This window comes from Nothobranchius furzeri, chromosome 4 (genome assembly GCF_043380555.1).
Source record: "Nothobranchius furzeri strain GRZ-AD chromosome 4, NfurGRZ-RIMD1, whole genome shotgun sequence".
NCBI lineage: Eukaryota > Metazoa > Chordata > Actinopteri > Cyprinodontiformes > Nothobranchiidae > Nothobranchius > Nothobranchius furzeri.
The window spans coordinates 16,983,204-17,001,556 of record NC_091744.1 but is presented as its reverse complement, the minus strand read 5'-3'; the positions used below and the strand labels follow the sequence as shown (position 1 = coordinate 17,001,556).

The 18,353-nt window shown below is 43.9% G+C and overlaps 1 protein-coding gene across 1 annotated transcript in view; it reads left to right on the top strand.

Moving 5' to 3' along the window:
• fhdc1 (FH2 domain containing 1) overlaps positions 1-18,068 on the top strand; it is a 47,363-nt gene extending 29,295 nt beyond the window's left edge. The window contains exons 3-12 of the mRNA XM_054743730.2: positions 258-319; positions 4,922-5,024; positions 5,135-5,220; positions 5,623-5,723; positions 8,871-8,941; positions 9,282-9,389; positions 12,261-12,331; positions 13,677-13,794; positions 13,928-14,092; positions 14,246-18,068. Of these exons, the coding sequence (XP_054599705.1) occupies positions 258-319; positions 4,922-5,024; positions 5,135-5,220; positions 5,623-5,723; positions 8,871-8,941; positions 9,282-9,389; positions 12,261-12,331; positions 13,677-13,794; positions 13,928-14,092; positions 14,246-16,402 (3,042 nt within the window). The 3' untranslated portion in view covers positions 16,403-18,068. The remainder of the gene's footprint in view (positions 1-257; positions 320-4,921; positions 5,025-5,134; positions 5,221-5,622; positions 5,724-8,870; positions 8,942-9,281; positions 9,390-12,260; positions 12,332-13,676; positions 13,795-13,927; positions 14,093-14,245) is intronic.
• Positions 18,069-18,353: the final 285 nt, after the last annotated feature.

Below are 18,353 nucleotides of genomic sequence, written 5' to 3'. Positions count from 1 at the left end.
GCGGTGTATTCTGGGAAATTTTTGACCTAGGCTAGGCTGCAAGACACTTCCTATGTATACTTGCTCAGCTAGCTAAACGGCTAACAAACGGAGAACACACGACTTGGTAGAACATGAACAATGGAACATGGCTTGGCGGTTCCTGATGACATTTCTCCTAGGCAACCAAGGCTGGGCCAAGACATCAAGGCAAGGGTCCTTGATATTGAAAAACACCCAGACTCAAAATATGTTTTTTTTTGTTTTGTTTTTTTCAGATCAGCATCCTTGACTCAAAGAGGGGAATGAATGTTGGCATTTTTCTCAAGCAGTTTAAGAAGTAAGTGAAGTAAACCCCTAAATCTGAGGGAACCTATGTGTTATGTGTCAAAATATGACTACAAATGTCTCTAGAATAGCTCCATTTGTTGTGGCTTGGGGATAAAGGACACAAGAAACACGATGTTTCAGTTTGAGTTTAATGTTTAATGTCTGTTACCAGACTCTGCTGTAGCGGAGTTTGGTGAATGTTTGCTTCCTGAACAGTTAATTTGCATGGCTCCCCATTGGATTTTAATGATATTTGACTGAGCCATACCTTGTTGCAGGCAGTGTCTATTTCCGCAACAAACTCGTGGGTTACATCATGTATGATCTCTAAAGGATTTATTATTGCTTTCTTGAGCTTTCATGTAGCCTTCTTAAAGGAAAAGAAAGGCAGCTTTATTTATATAGAACATTTCATACACAGAAGTGATTCTATGGTGCTTTTCAGGTGCAAAAATAGCAGGAACATAAATTGTTAAAATGAACCTGACAATAGAAAACAGAAGATTTTAAAATCAATGTAAAAATACACAAATAAAACTAGATCAGATTTAAATATACAAATTAAATTTTATGTGGGAAATTAAATAAAAAGGCATAGTTCAAGATTGAGCAGTTACTGTGCAGAAGGTGCAGCATGAGAAACAATCATTCAAAGACTGACGATGAATACGTGAAAGTTTTCAATATTGATTTATAATTGACTAGAGTTTGGGGCACATGTGAAGAGTTCCACAAGCTGACTGTTTTTCTAGAGATCGCAGAGCTCTGCTGGGCGTACAAACTGCAAGAAAATCCAACATGTATTTTGGCCCCATGCCACTGAGTGATTTATAAACTAGGAGCACTTTGAAATGTATTCTGTATTTTACTGGTAACCAGTGTAGAGATTTAAGAACAGGAGTGATGTGCTCGGTTCTTTTGGTCCTTGTTAAGCAGCAGCATTCCGAATAAGCTGCAGTTACTTCACAGCTTTTTCTGGAAGACCAGACAAAAGACCATAGAAAAAGTCTAGCCTGCTGGAGATGAATACATGAATGAGTTTCTCTAGGTCTTGTTTGGACATGAGACCTCTGAGACCCCTGGCAGATGATTTACTCCTGTCAAACTCTGAGCCAATACAGTTATGAGCTAACCAAACAAATGAAGGTTGCCATTCATTTAGCCAGAAAACTCCAATTGAGTGACTGCTACCCTCTGCCTTCTAGGTACTTTTTAACATGAGGCTGAGGCCTTCTCTAATGCCTTCTTAGGGTTTTACAACTCCCCAGGGCACTTCACAAAACTGTCAGTCATTCATCCATTCACACATCCATTCACACGCTGGTGGGGATGAGCTACAGTGTAGTTATAGCTGCCCTGGGGCGCACTGCCGAACACTGGCGCCACCGGTCCCTCTGACCACTACCAGCAGGCTGTGCAGGTGAGGTGCCATGCCCAAGGACACAACAGCAGCATTCTGTGGTGGGAGCTGGGATCGAACCTGCAATCTTCTAATTACTCTAGAGCAAGAAGAGGGACAAGCTGCTAGAGCTAGCGCTGACGACTGATCAGCTACCTGTCAGTCAACTGGACACCCCCCCAAGGATTCAGAATTTCAAGCTTTAAGTACAGATAAGTTACAGAAATGTCACCCCGTCAAAGTTGTCAGGACAATAAACCTGACCTATTAAATTTAGAACCAGACGGCAAACATGTTTATTTCTGCTGTGAAGTAGGCATTTTTAAAATGGGCATCAGTGAGAACTTGCTTCTTTCTGAATCCAGCCCCTAGCAGATGAGTGTGGAGCTGCATTTTTGTCACTTCAGCGTTGGTTTAACTTTTAGCAGCTGCACTTTGCCCTTGAGCAAAATGCAATGCAATAAAAGGTGCTGTTGCCTTAGCTCAGTGGTTCCCAAAGTTATTTAGCCACGCACCCCCTTCTATGTCCCGACCATGTCGACGCACCCTCCAGCCCCCACATCAGGGCATGGCTACACATATATATATATATATATATATATCAGACGTCAAGCTAAACAGACAGGGTTAAAAAAAATATGATCGACCTTTTTCCCCGTCACTTTCATTTTTTAAATAGTAATTAATAAACATTCGATACATTACAATTTCCTTTTATTTAATTTTAAATAAATATTTAGAGTGCCCAGGTAGCACATAAACAATGCAATTTAACGGTTTTCTTAAAGTAGGAACGTTTAACCTGTGCGGCCAGAGCGCTCTCCTTCCTTCTGCTCTGCGTAAACCTGAACTGATCACCTACTTGTGTGTAATCAAATGTCTATAGGGGAAAAGATGGAAAAGCTATAGCCATGATGTTCACTTTTGCCTCAGACCGACTTTTTGCTGTTTTATGGTGTGGCTGAATCTGCGATCCGCTGCCACGCAGACTGGAATAACAAATGCTGCAGTAACATGAGTTGTAGTCAGGTTCATGAGGAGTCACTGGCTGGAGCGGACCCGATTTTAATACGTCATCCCAAAATAGAAGCTAATATCTTAATTTGACCTTGAATGAAAAATGTTGTTATAAAGCCTCTTAAAAGTTTTTATCACAGAGGACGCAGCGCTCATTTCTGCCTTCAGTCTGACGGCGCGCCGGAGTTTGCGCAGCGTGCACGCTTATTGAATCTTTGTGTGTGTGTGTGTGTGTGTGTGTGTGTGTGTGTGTGTGTGTGTGTTTGTGTGTGTGTGTGTGTGTGTGTGTGTGTGTGTGTGTGTGTGTGTGCGTGTGTGTGTGTGTGTGCGCACGTGTGTGCGTGTGTGTGTGTGTGTGTGCGCGCGCGGCAAAGCTCCATGAAGCTTGGTTTATGCTTGACACATTCACTTTCCGCTTGGTGATGCGGCTCGCGGATGGAACGCGCTTCACAACTTGCAGCGTTTAAGTCACCGCGTCTCGTTATTGGCGCTATTTAAACTTCTGCCCAGCCCAGATGTGCTCACTTGTGCACCCGTGAGCCGTGGTTCCGCTGGAACACGTCTGACCTCTGACAGACGCACTCTGAACTTCAGATCTTCAGCGCGCTGTTAATAGCCTGAATGGGAATCATTTCTTGATTTATTTAGTTACATCCACAATGTTCTGTGTGTGAGGTTTACAATGTCAGAACACCTGCATGAGACAGGTGTTAATTACAATCTGCCAGAATGACTCACCACCTTCAGATTTCTCCAACATCGTTAAAAATGATCAAATACGGAACATATCGGCGTGCGCAGGCCAGAGTGCTGAAGCTCGGCGCATTGTTATTATGAAACTAGGGCACATGTGGAGGACACGCGCGCGCAAAGATATACTTGTTTTCAGTTACATTTATTGGACCCACTTACATTTTCTTAGGCCCACCCACAAATGAGTTTCTGGCTACGCTAATGGTGACATATGACAGACTTCTCTGAGCTCCGCAGCCATTACACTTTTCACCTTGCGCACCCCCTAGCGGCAGCTCGCGCACCCCCTAGCGGCAGCTCGCGCACCCCTGGGGATGCGCGCACCACACCTTGGGAATCCCTGCAGCTAAATGATGGCTTTGTGACAGTTTAGATGGTATAAATACACTTACCGCTACACCACTGCTTCTTACTCTTGCTTTATCCCTCCCAGAGTTTGCTGAAGAGCTGCATGTTGCTTTCTACTGCTGAAACTCAACATAGATGTGAACAACGTTGTAAAGTGGTTTCTGTGATACCATAAGGATTTTTCTCGTGCGGTGATACAGTGTTGGACTGATACCTGATACCCGCCCTAACCCTATACCTGCTGGTATCTGTGTTGGGGCATCCTTGTTGGAGAGCAGGTGGAACTTTCATCCCAGCGTCTCTAGTGGGGACTCTGGTTCCAAAACCTCAGGGCACAAAACAGGATTTACCACCACCATATATACAGTCTATGGACTACTGCCTGTTCCTGTGCATTCTGGGATTTGTAGTTTTGCTGGTTTGGGTTTAGTATACCTATGGCCTAGTTGTAATACATATATAATATGTGTGCCACGTAAGCTGGACTGGATGTGGCCCACTAGCCAGGGTTATAGAGCAATGTGAAACAACTGGTTCAAGACTCAGACAAACAGTCTAAACTAAATGGCTGTAAAATGGTGGTCCTCATCACTCAAGTGTGTTCAGCTCAGTATTGTGAAGTGTCACCTTACTAGTCTCATTGTCTGCGATGTTTTTGTTCTTTTGTTGCTGTGTTGTAAGTCGATATAGTGTTGCATGACAGCAAAACTCAAAATAATGTGTAAATATTTATGAAAATCTAACAAAAACGACAGACGTGTTTGTAAAGTTTACAGTTTTTAACTCTGTGTCTGTTTTTTTTGTACATGTATTTTCAGCCGACAACATCAATGCTGGATTTATTCTGTCCAAACTGTCCAGAGATGTTTTTATATCAAAGATGTTTTTCTGATGGTTATTACTCAATGTCAAACAAGAGAAACAGATCAGGTTGAATTTGGTGTGTGTGTGTGTGTGTGTGTGTGTGTGTGTGTGTGTGTGTGTGTGTGTGTGTGTGTGTGTGTGTGTGTGTGTGTGTGTGTGTGTGTGTGTGTGTGTGTGTTGCATTCACATTGAAGCATTTAACCTTGAACTTAAGCAAAGTGTGTCTTTCAGGTCCAATCACTCCATTGTTGAAGACATACGACGAGGAGAGGGGAAGATTTATGGAGCAGAGCTGCTCAAAGACCTGCTGAAGCTGCTGCCTGATGCGGAGGAGGTCTGTTTTCATATGCGTCTGTGATTTGTGTGAAAGTATGAATGGGAGAACCATCAATCAATGACAGTTTACATTCTGAGCTTCCTCTTTATTCTTTATTTTCGGTGCAGATCAAGAAACTGCAGGCGTTTAAAGGCGATCCAGACAAGCTGACACTGGTTGATTCCTTTATGCACCTCTTAATCCAGGTGCCACGGTAGGTTGGTTTCAATGGTGTTTCACAGAGTTTCAATCAAATGGGGAACATGAATAAGCATTTTAACTGGAAGAGGATAATAAAGGGGTTTACACTGAAAAACTGCAGAGTTGGGTTGCATAATTTTGTGGGGAATTTCCGATGAGCTTGTAATTCTCTGCAGAGCGTTTGTGATTATTGCTGCAGAAATGTGCGCTTAAAGCCTGTTTTCTTATTTTCTGGTGTGTTTTAACATGAACAACATGCAACTGACACAAGCAAAAGTCAATCATTTGCACATCCTATAATTTGCTTCCTGTTTTTCTATTGATGGTGATGACAATTTGTAGAAGAATGACTTGAACTTTAACATTGCAACTGTCTGATTTATCCAGTTTCAACCTTCCTTGATCTGTCTAACAGGTTTGAGGTTCGGATCGAGGCCATGGTCCTCCGTGAGGAGTTCTTCCCCTGCTGTGCTGCCATGGGTCATGACATCGATATTATCCGAGCTGCTACTAAAGGTAACAAAGTGCCGGCCCGGTTCTGTTGAAAGCACACAGACAGTCGACCCAGAAATCTGAGCTGTTAGAAGAAGTGGTCACATGAGCTAGAACCATGTGGGGATCAGAATAAAACAAGATGTCACGCATGTGCCTCTTTTTAATGACCAAGTTCACTGAGAAACCATCTTTAACTTGCTATTTTTGAAATATGATCAGTCAGTCTGGGTTTAACTTGCAGGCTAAATGTGAAAATGGTCTTCTACCTCTATTTCCTGCATTAGCCGCAACTGAAAAAGAGAAAGGTAATGCTCAGATCAGAAAAGCCAGTCAGATCAATGTAAAATTGAGTTTTACCATTCATGGACTCACTCATCTTGGCTCACGACAAGGAAGGCTGTTGTTGGTTTAGCACCCAGTAAACAACAGAGCACTTGACGGGTCGTAGAAGCTAACTGTTAGCATTAGCAAATCCACAACCTGGCTTTCAAGCTTATGTTATTTGAAGAGATGAAAAGGGTGGTTTGCCAACTGCGGGTCGGGAGAGAGGTCTTCCCGTGGAGGAGTTTAATATCTCGGGGATTTGTTCATGAGTGAGGAAGGTGTGGGACATCGACAAGTGGATTGGGGCAGCGGCTGCAGTGATGAGGATGCTAGACCAATCTGGCTCTCAATTTACTGGTCGATCTCCGTCTCAATCCTCACCTATGGTCAAGAGGTTTGGGTGATGACCGAAAGAACAAGATCGCGAATACAAGAGGCCCCCAGGTCGAACCAGGACTACCTGGAGGAACTACAACTCAAGGTTGGCCAGGGAACGCCCTGGTGTCCCAACTGAGGAGTTGGTGGACGTGGCCGGGGAGAGGATTGCCTGGGAGGCCCTACTTGGGATGTTGCCCCCTCGACCCGGATAAGCGGAGGAAGGTGAGGTGAGGAGGAGATGAAACATCCACGTTGCAAAGTGGTGGAGTTGCATTGCTGTTAGCCAATCAGAGGTCAGATGTCCAAATATCAGGAAATAATCTTCAGTTCTCCTCTGCTCTAGCTTACTTCTAGTTCCTGAAACAAGAACGCCAGATCTTTAATCCCACATAGATCAACTCACAAGCTATTCATTTATACTAGAGACCACTGCTAATGTGTAAAAAAATGAGTGAACTTGGTCATTAATGTAAAAGTCAACTGAAGCACACAATGAAAGTATTCTGTAGGGATGAGTGAGTACACCACTATCTGTATCTGTATCTGTACTCGGAACGGGCGTGGCATAACCCGGAAGTGGGCGTGGTTTAACTGGAAGTGGGTTTGGTTTACATCAATATTTTATTTTAAGTCTGAAATTGATATGGAATCATCAGAAGTTGATATGTGTATTGTTTATTTGAAAACTATTTACAGAGCAGCCTCAGAATAGAGATTAAATATTTTTGATCACATTAGTAAAGAAACTATTACAGAACAAGTTTTTCAATAAAATTTGAACATTAATATTTAAGTGCATGGATTAATACATCTGAACTCATGCAGTAGGAACTAGGAAATATGAAATGCTAGAACCAGACACAACTTTATGTATATTTTTTTTATTTTAATTTGATTTAACTGATTTTTTTCTTAATGTTCTTGGCATTTTACCCCACACAAAGTTAAAGAAAACAATGTTGATTGAGGTGTGTGTGTGTGTGTGTGTGTGTGTGTGTGTGTGTGTGTGTGTGTGTGTGTGTGTGTGTGTGTGTGTGTGTGTGCGTGTGTGTGTGTGTGAGAGAGAGAGAGAGAGAGAGACATAGAGAGAGGGAGTTAAAAAAAATAAAAAACCCGACCGGAGCGGAGGTAGAGACACAGCACGTCAGCTCTGTCTTGTCAAATGCACCATGTCAGTTACGAAAAAAGTAACTTTAATTATTCAACTGAAAAAGAGGCGAGCTGAAGAAAACCTAGGGAAAACTGAAGAAACGTGAGCAACAGTGAAGCAATCACAGCAAGATCCGTTACTGTCTGTGTGTGTGCTTGGATGAACAGGACGGACTGCGCTCCCGGCCGGCTAGAGAGTTTTGTGTGTGTAGGGAGGGGCGGGCGCTCTATGTGACTGGCCAATCACAGAGCGTGAAGACAGTCAGTTACCCACTGAGGATTTCCCTTCAGCACGATTACAGATATTTACGAGGTTTACTCGTATTCCTTACGAGGTTTACTCGCATTCGTCAAAAATGCTTTATCCGTACCGGATACTTGTCTGAAACGAGTATCCGGCTCATCCCTAGTTCTGTTTACTGTAGTACTTTCTCTCAGTAGAACCGCAGCTTCAGCTGTCTCACTAAATCCTGCAAGAGGTTTAAAAAAATTCATGAAAAGTTAATTAAAATAAGTCCAAAACTTTTCCTGGCTTGAATATTGACAAAAAAAATCACATATAATTCACACATAAATGTACATTCTTACAAAGAAAAACAAAGTATAGTCAGTTGAAAGTTGCATTTAACACATATAACTGTTATAATGATAATTATTTTAGTTGTGACATCTGTGTTGAGCTGAGTATTTATTTCTTAAATGCAATGTATACATCTCAAAATATTTTAGTTAACCCTCCCACTGTCCCAATGGGTGTGACCCGAAAGTTGACCATTGAGCAGGGTTGATGGTTGAGTGAGCACCACCTCCCCCCTGCCACGCGGACCTCCAGGGATAAACCATCAATCCTGCTCAATGGTCAACTTTGCTCGCGGGGTCGCCCGTAAAGACAGTGGGAGGGTTAAACATTCTTTTCTTTCTGTCACCCAAATTAATAAATGTTCTTCAAAGTCACACTAGAACCTCGGAAGTTCACCTTCCCACTATTACCTTTTTTAACGTATAACCTCTGCGTCATTTCAAATGAGTAACACGCATTTTTCTTTTTTAACTTTGCTGATATTTGTTCTTTAACTTAAAAGGATCTCCATGTTATCGACTCACTGCACTGCCTAAGGCAGTGAATTTACCTTTTTATCATTTTTAAAAAATAAAAACAATCAAAAAGTTTGATAAGTGATAAAGTCTTCATTATCCTTGAAGTGAGGCGTTGTTGAAGCTTTCCAGTTTCCTGTTTGGTAACATTAAAGTAAATGAGGCGGCTTTATCATGGTGTGTGATCTTTGGAGTGTAACGTATGTTTGCCTCCTCCTGTAGAGCTGATGAACTGTGAGGAGCTTCATGCCATCCTTCATCTGGTGCTTCAGGCAGGAAACATCATGAATGCTGTAAGATTTCATCTACACAACACTGTTAAATAAATGTTCGCTTTGATTTATTCTGTTTATATTTTAAACAGAAAAAGCGTTGTTTTAAGGCCATTCTATTATGTCTTTTTTTTTTCAAAAACTGACCAATTAGGATAAAAAATTTCAAGCTAAAGGACATTTTTAACTGATATTTTTCATACAGTTAAAAACAGGGGCGGTTCTAGGAGGGGTCAAGGGTGGGCCAGTGCCATCCCTAATTAAATAAGCTGAATGCAGCCTTGCTCATTTTCAGTTTGGTATCATTTTATTGTCTTTTGGTGAAAGTGGTAATGTTTCTCTAATGTGCTTTGCATCACAGGGTGGATACGCGGGAAATGCTGTTGGATTTAAACTGTCGTCGCTCCTCTCATTGGCCGACACAAAGGCCAACAAGCCAGGAATGAACCTGCTGCATTTTGTCGCCATGGTTTGTGAAACTATGAGGAATATGGAGCTTATTATTTATGTCCGTCTCAGATTATTCAGTAAAACACAAAAATATCAACCACACCAAAGTTTATTTGTATACAACCCTAAAAAACATGTAGTCGACCGAAGTGCTTCATAGCCCAAATACAAAATGTGCAATAAAAACATTAAGTACAATAAAAAGAGGAAATAATAAAATTGCGGTGTTGGTCATACACTTCATTAAAGATGACAAACCTTAATGCAGTCACAGTTAAAGCCATAGTGTTCAACTTTTTCCCATTTTAAATAATTTCCTTGAGTCACTATGTGCTAAAATGACCCTTTACATGGTTAATGAAAGGTCACTCTGAACCCCACCGCCCTCTGTGGCCATAATGTTACATTTTCAACTTCTGAGTGCTCGTTCGGTCTGTTGGACTCAGAAAATAATGGAGCTGACATACCTGGCGCTGCAGTATGTTCCCAGCAAGGCCGGATTAACCATATGGGCAACTGGGCAATTGCCCAGGGCCCACAAACTCTAAAGGGCCCAGGGCAGCAAGGGCACGAGCAAAATACTGTCTCTGTAATCTCCCGTTTTATATTAAACTAGTGTGACCGTACGTCCTGTTTTCCCCGGACATGTCCGCTTTTCACTCTCTGTCCGGGATGTCCGGGTTCTTGTATTGATGAAAATGTCCGGCTTTTCATCCAGGAGCAGGGATGGGGGAGCTGTATATCCTACACATTCAGGGGAGCCGGAAAAAAGTTTTCTACCTATATTACTATATTATCATTCATGGACTTTTTTCAGCAGAGAGCGGCAGAGCGATGATCGGTGCGCAGCGCTCCAGGCTGCTGCGTCCAGCGCACGGTCCATTCTCAAAGTGGCGCAACCAAAAAACTATAATTAGAACACGACTGTTCATGTCCGCACATGTTCTCTACTTTCTGTCTTATTTGTGCTTGAAGCGCTCTGCCACTGCGGATCTCATCACCTGTGCTGCGGTGATTTCACCTCACTGGCGCATCGAAACGCGCTCTCCGCTTTGTGGTCAGGAGATCCCTTTGATCTGCTCAAAAGTAACCGATGAGGTGAAAAAGTAAGAATCCAGGCAGCAGATTTTCTGGAGAGTTTAGAGGAGATGCAGGAAGATGAGAGACAGACAGGACAGGAAAATATAGCTAAATAAAAACAAGAAAACAAAACAAAGTGTTGAAAAGTAAAATGTAGGTAGATTTATCTCCACTACACGTTTTTCCTGTATAAAACAATAAGTTACACACATGTAATATTTATACATCTGATACAATTCAGATCACCTTCAAAACTCAGTTACACACCCAGGGCCGTTTCAAGGCATTTTGGGGGCCAAGGCAAAATGACCCCCCCCCCCCCCCCCCCCCCCCCCACACACACACACACACCACCAGCACCACCCCACCCCCATAGCTGGGCTCCCCAGAAGCCTCTGTGTAATCCATACCCTCTCCAGTAGTGTTAGTTATACAGTGTTTATAAAAGCCCCTCAGACATCGCTGACATGTTCTCATATTATCAGATGAAAAACTAAATTATCAGACATGCTGTCTCATCTGCTGCTTTTCTAAACTTGCTAAAAGTAACAAAACCATGTGAAAGCCACTATTTGTGGATTCTCTGAAAGTTTCCATGGAGTGTGTGACAACTTATTTTTTCATTGACCCTAATCTCACAGCTGAAACAAGCATCCTTGATAATCTGTGCAGAGGAAGCGTACCGATGCTGTAGTAAAACAAAAGGTATAATAATTTATTATTAATAAAACCTTGTTGCAGCACTAAAGCAGAAAAATGAGATTTTGCAGTAAATATGCTAAGTATTTATTGTTTTAGAGCCCTTTTATTGGCAGAATCTGATATTTAGTTCTTACAAAAAAATGGGTCCCAGCATTGTGTGGCGTTGCCATAGTGTGACGTCATAGGCACAGATCCCCTGTCCTCTTGTTTGGAAATGGAAATATGATCACCCTGTATTAAACAAACTGTCCACCCGGGCTTTTGCGCTGCACAGAGACGCTTCGCTGCCTATGACTGAACATCAGTTGAGAGTCAGTCTCATGCAGACTGACCAATGAAGAGAGGGCCTCAAGTTAAGACTCTCTCCTCATTGGTCAGTCCACACAAGGTGGGTCAAAGGTTACCCTGAGCGGGTTACATGAAGTCAGGCATTCAAGTATTGAGTATATTTACTGCATATTACAGTAAAATATTCTGTATGTGACCATATTATGGTGATCCTTGGGTCGTGATGATGGGGCCCTTGAATATTGTTGCCCAGGGTACAACAAAGTGTTAATCTGGCCCTGGTTCCCAGCATGTTTCTTGCATGTTTTAGATCATGAACACAGCTGATTTATTTGATTTATTTCTTATTCACTCCTGTAGATACTAATGAAAGATGGGGAGATGTTTCAGCTGTTAGATTATGGTGGTAAAATGATGAACGCTCAGTGAGGAGATAGGTTTTGTTTCGGTTCTGCAAATGGACACTAGGGGGTGCTAAAAGCAAGCAAAACTGCCAACCGTGCCTTTAAAGGAGTCGTGTATCCTTGTTTCATTTCACTTCTCCTTGGATAATAAAATTCACAAACACAAACAGTGTTCTGCTGTTTAAAAGTGTTATGTTAGGACAGATATTCTGTTTATCTTTATACTTGAGTCGTAATGTGAGGAGGAAGAGATGATGCCCCTGTGTGCAACAGATGATGACAGGAAATGGCAAAAAGACAATTCTGGCTGCCAAAATAATAACCCAAGAAAAATTACTGTACCTTTCAGCCACTTTAGCCTGCCCTGTACAATATTAAACGATATTTGATGTAAACTGTTTATTGTTTCTCCACAGGAGGCGAAAAAGAAAGATGAGATGCTTCTCAAGTTTCCAGAGAAACTGGAGCATGTTCAGAGTGCAGCCAGGTAAACTAAATCTCTGTTCCTATGTTTGAGTTAACTGTAAACATTTTCATTTAAGGCTCTTCGATGATCAGATCACAGCAGGGTGCAAGTTTTAGAAACAATTCGTGAAACTCTCAAACCGTTAAAAATTTATTGAATTTACACTCAAATATAAGGCTCCCCCTTGAGTTTCAGAATCTGATAGCTGCAGAAAAAGGTACAACACCTGCTTGTACACACATGCACACACACGCACACACACACGCACACACACACACACACACACACACACACACACACACACACGCATGAGCAGACACACACACACACACACACACACACACACACACACACACACACACACACACACACACACACACACACACACACACACATGAGCAGACATACACACACACACACACACACACACATGCATGAGCAGACACACACACACACACACACACACACACACACACACACACACACACACACACACACACACACACACACACACACACACACACACGCCTGAGCAGACATACAGCTCTGCTGAGCTGCTGTTACGGTCAAACTTTCCAGAACCTTCCCTGAACTGCACCAAACCTCCTCCCACTTGCTTTGTGCCGAACCCCTCCCCCAGCTTACTGTGCTAGCATTTATAGCATATGGTGTTTTTACAGTGAAAAAAGAGGCAGTCTTTAGCTTTCACCACCAACAATCTGGGGAAACCTCACCACTAACAAAACCTCCAGATCCCTGAAGGACAGAGTTGCAACTGCGCTGCGTTCCCAGACAGTAACTCCATCACTAAACGTTGCCTAGCAAGAACAGAAGCAGACTCTAAACAGAACATGCAAAGCAACTCTTTAGATGAGATTTGCAAATAGAATGGGACAAAAATCTCAGACGGTACCTTTAAGTGACCTCTACTAGAGGGTCAAAATCTGCTACTGACTGATTATTACACTGGATTTGACAGCAGAAGCTGCACCAACCACATCCACCCACAAGGTTTAAGATTCAGTTCCTGCAGGTTTTTAAATCAGTTCCAATTTAAATGTGACTGTAGGCGTCAAGTCTTCATGAATCCTGCATAGCAGAGCCTTATTAACAAAGCCAACGTCTAACTTAAGTGTAGCGTTGTGAGAGTCGTGCACACGACACGGTGTGGATCCAAGGTCAAACCTGTGTGGTGTGAGACTAGAGCAGCTCCAGCACTGCCGAGCCAAGATCACTCCTCCTCCTTCCCTTCAGTATCTTGTCTCTAAGTGAACTCAGCAAAATTATTCTGATTTACAGTCATCAGTTTTTATGATTGGTGCCATTACACATGGTGGTTCCTGACCTGTCTGTTGTTTTCCTGTAGAATTTCAGTGGAAAACATTGAGCTGGAGTTTTCCTCCTTGTATGTCCGGATCAAATCCCTGGAGGAGAAAGTTCAAGGAGACCGGGAGTTGATGCTGCAGCTGGAGCCCTTTCTGCAGGTGAGGCAGCAGTAACACTTGCAGACACGGGACGCTGGACTCAGGACAGGGGACACGTTTAAAGCTGCTGACTGGGCTGCCACAGATAAAATCCTCTATAAAACATTTTTGTGTGTTTGAATTTCTGTCTCAGAGCTCAGCACAGACACTCCAGGACCTAAAGCGACGCAGGCTGGATCTGCGGAAAGAGGGCAACGCTCTCATAGATTTCTTTTGTGAAGACAAGGACACCTTCAAACTGGATGAGGGATTCCGCATTTTTCAAGATTTCTGCATCAAATTCAAAAAAGCTGTCAAGGTTTGTTTGAGTCTGAAAGTATCTTTGGAAGTATTCCGTCATTTGTTAATTTTTGTTACCGTGGGATTATTACAGCTTATTCTACTGAAGTGAGGTTTTAGTTCAAGTCAAAGCACTCGTGATCTGATGCCTCCACCTCTCTGCTTCTTTCAGGACAACAATGACCGCGAGCTGAAGGAAGCAGCTAGACTGCGTCGGCTGAGAGAACTGGAGCAAAAGCGTTTAGCGTGGTCAAGCGAGGATCACAGCAGCGTCTTTGGTCGCAGCAACAGCGAGAACGACGTGGAGATGCTCACCAAGGAGAACCTCCTGGACTTCTTCCAGAGCAGGTCTCAGAGTCCGCACAGCCCTCTGGGACGCTCCGCCAGCGCTCGCCGCCACCGTCACACCCTGACTTCTGTAGCCGATCGGGAACTCCAGGGATACCTGGAGCTGTTTGGAGACACGGGGGATCCCACCGATTATTCCAAGTTTTACAGCCTACCTCGGCCAAGTCGCCCCCACCAGCGGAAGACGACTCCGTGGATTTTAGGACAGGAAGACACCCGAGAGCCGAGCTGCGATACAAAAGCAACTTCTCCACATGCAGAAACTGAACTGGTGACCCCGCGGGCCCGGTTCTGCTCCTCTGGGCTGAATGAAAATGAGGACCCATTTGAAAACAACAACTACTCATCTGTTTCAGACAGCGGCGTTTTGTCTGGTTCCTTCTGCGTGTTTCAGAAGCACCTTCCCAGCCCAATATTTACAGGCCACATGAACGTTAGCGTGGAGAAGCATACGTTAGTTCAAGGCCCTCAAGCTTTTAACCTCCCCAGTCCAAATACCAACAGTGATCACGGGCACTGTGTCAACCTAGTTGGTGCTGTGGAGGCCGATCTGGAAAATCAGGAGGAACAGTCAGTCCCAAAGAATCTGGAGAACTTTGGACACATTTTAGAGAAGAGAGCAGATCTAAAGGCAGAAGATAAAGTCAATTCTCCCTCTCTGGTTGGCATTTCCTGTGAGAGAGAGAAGGAAGAGGAGGACCACAGCACGGTTTCATCAACCACCTGCGACACTCCCCTCCCGTTAGATACCTCTGTGTCTAATAAGAAGCCAATATTCCACATACCAGACTGCACAGAAACCGACTGCTCTGTTGCCTTGGACTACTCCGAGGCTGAAAGCTCTCCCCTAGCTAAAGAAGGACTCCACATAAGAACTGACTACAGCAGAAATCAACAAGATCCAAACTCTTTGTCATCTAATTTGGAGTCTGCATCACCCAACGACCAGTCTGCGTCAACCAATGAGCTACCAGTTCCAAAGTGTGTAGACGCAGCATCCGTGACTCCGTCTGCCGCCACAGAGGAGTGGGACACGGAGAGCTGCGACACAGCTGAAGGAAAAACAGGTGTGGGCAAAGAGGTCCAGAGAAATAGCAGAAAAGCAGCGCACTTGAAGAGCAGCAAAGTGACAAAGAGCAGTGGAGGGAGAGTAGTGAGAACGTTGACCAGCAGCGAGAGCCAGGGCATGAGGAAGGTGGTACCCATCGGCAAGCTCACCAGGGCGGGCAGCAGCAAGCGAGGAGAGAGATCTTCAGGACAGGATGGAGGAGAAACACGCCGACACCTCCGTGACCAGAGCACCCCAGCCAGAGGAAGGTCTGAGAAGGTTACCAGACCTCCTCGACACTCAAGCGTACCTCCTGATGAGTCCAAAGTCCAGAGGGGCAGCTGCTTCATGGGTGGCGTTTCCAGATGGGCGCGCGATTCAACGCCAAGAAAAGCTTCCATCCACAAACCAAGCGCCAAACCCCTGAGGAACATCCCCAAGCCGGCGGCTGAGGAGAAGATGTGCCGCTCCACCATGAGAGCTCTCACTCAGGCCCAAGCACAGATCCAGGTTGGTGCATCTCCTGAGAGCACTAACTCAAACACAAACAACATGAAAATCACCGCTGATGTCCCCAGTTTTGCCCGAAACACGGTATCCTCATCCTCCAGGAGCAAGAAGGAGCTGGGCCCACCGTCCGTCCCCTCTACCCCGTCCCGCAGCCCCTCGCTCCGAGGCCGGAAACCCTCTGTGAAACAGAACCGAGCATCACCGACTGTTCACAGCAGCGAGGAGAAACCACACGGGATGGGGACAAACCTGCGACGGGTGCAGAGCGTGAAGGCGACCACCCACAGCACCTATCGCAGCGAGACGCCACGTCCGCCCTCGACACGGGACGACCTTTGTAAGAACAGCAGCTTCTCTGAAAAGTCTGTGCATCCCAGAGACTTGTTGATGTCCAGCAGAGTCACAAAGCCCAGCTGGAAGTAAAACCAGATGTGCTGGAGACCTTTACTCATCCTGCCTTCCACAATGAAGTTATCCTCACATGACATGCAAAATAAAAAGCTCTCTCACCTTGCTGCAGTAGTTCACCTTCAGGTTCACAAATTGCAAAGAGCAAGATGCAATAAAGTTCTCCGTGTTGTGTTTTTGTTTGTGTATGAAAATAAGTTGTTTTTGTTTTGTAACAAAACTGACAAATGGCAACTTTGGGTTTTTACACCAAGATCGATTTGCCTGCTTAGCTGTTTGTGTCCAACACTGTGGTCTGAAGATGACCCAACTACTGACCCGCTACATAATGCTGCTAATTAGCTCTGACAGTGTGATCGTCTCTCGATGTCTTTTTTTACTTCAGGGTTCCAGAATCTTATCTTTGCTGCTGGTGTTTCTTTTAGTTTTGCTTCATTTTCCAGTAAACAGCTGATTTGTTTGCCTTGATACCTCAGAGTGGTTGTTGTGGCCTTGCACCAGCAGAAGGATGACCGGCGTGGATGAATCTGCTGGTTTTTTAATGTTACTATAGTAAATCAAGTCAGCGTTTACCGGCTGTGGTACGTTTTTGTCCGTAGTTTGTACGTGTGTTAGAACTCCGCCGTGATGTCCTGGAGTCGATAAAGTTTCCATAAATGAGCAATGCTGATGCTGTTAAAGAAAAGCATCTAAACATCACTTAGATCATGTGATTATTTTGTCAGTCCGATCAAATGTTGCTTTCTTAAAGCTGTCATCTCTTACTTCTGCATGGTTTGTGATTTAGTTGCGACATTTGTCCTAATTCAGCCAACATGTTGTACTCATTCTTGTTATTGAGAGTATTACCGAGAGCGCATGGTGGGAGGTTTCGGTTCAAATTCATACGTTTAGCTTTTAGATGTAAACAACGCTCTAGGCATCTTCTCAGGTTGGGACAACATTTTGTTTAAATAAATCTCTAAAACTTTTTTAGGTAATAAAGATGAAAATGCTACTTTAAAGACCAAGTTCACTCATTTGTTCTACACTTTAGCAGTGGCCTTTTGTATAAATTAATGCCTTTTGAGTTGATCTCTGATGGACAAAAGCTCTGGTGCTCCTGTTTCAGGACCTAGAAGATCCTGCAAAAGACGGCAGGATCTGGAGTCTTATTTCCTGATATTTGGGCATCTCGCCTCTGATTGGCTAGCAGGAACAAAACTCCACCACTGACTCTGTTTACGTTGCGACGCTGATGTTGTATCTCCAAAAATAACACAAGCCTGAAGGAGTTCTGCTATGTGGTGGAGTTGCTAATACTATTAGCTTCTACTAGCTGAGACGTTCTCTGGTCTCTCCCAACAACAGCCTTCCCAGTTAGGCCCCAAGCTGGGTGAGTCTACAGATCTGGCTGGCCTTTCTGATCTGAGAGTTTACCCGTCTATGTCAATGACTAAAGCAGGAAAATGGATTAGTAGACCATTTACCCATTGAGCCTGCATGTTAAACTCAGAGTGACCAATAGTATTTCAAAAATAACAAAAACAAAATGGTTTCTCAGTGAACTTGGTCTTTAACTTGGGCAAAATGTTTTATTCCATGTTGTACAAATGTAACTTTTGGAGTAACCGGATTTCTGATGTGATGGAGGCAGTCATGTTGATCTCAGACATCATTAAAGACAAATCACACATAAGTAGTTGTGTTTTTGTGTCTTTACGTAACTTACTTCACTCTTGGTGCAAGTTGGAGAATATGAGACCTGATATAACACGGCTTTGCAGTATCGTGTGGGCATCAGCGGCAGTTCCACTGGACTGGCAGACCAGGGTGCTGGTCCCCCTATTTAAAAAGGGGGACCACAGAGTGTGTTCCAGCTGCAGAGGGATCACACTTCTGAGCCTCCCTGGTGAGGTCTATTCAGGGGATATGGAAAGGAGGGTCCGTCGGTATGTCAAACCTCAGATTCAGGAGGAACAATGTG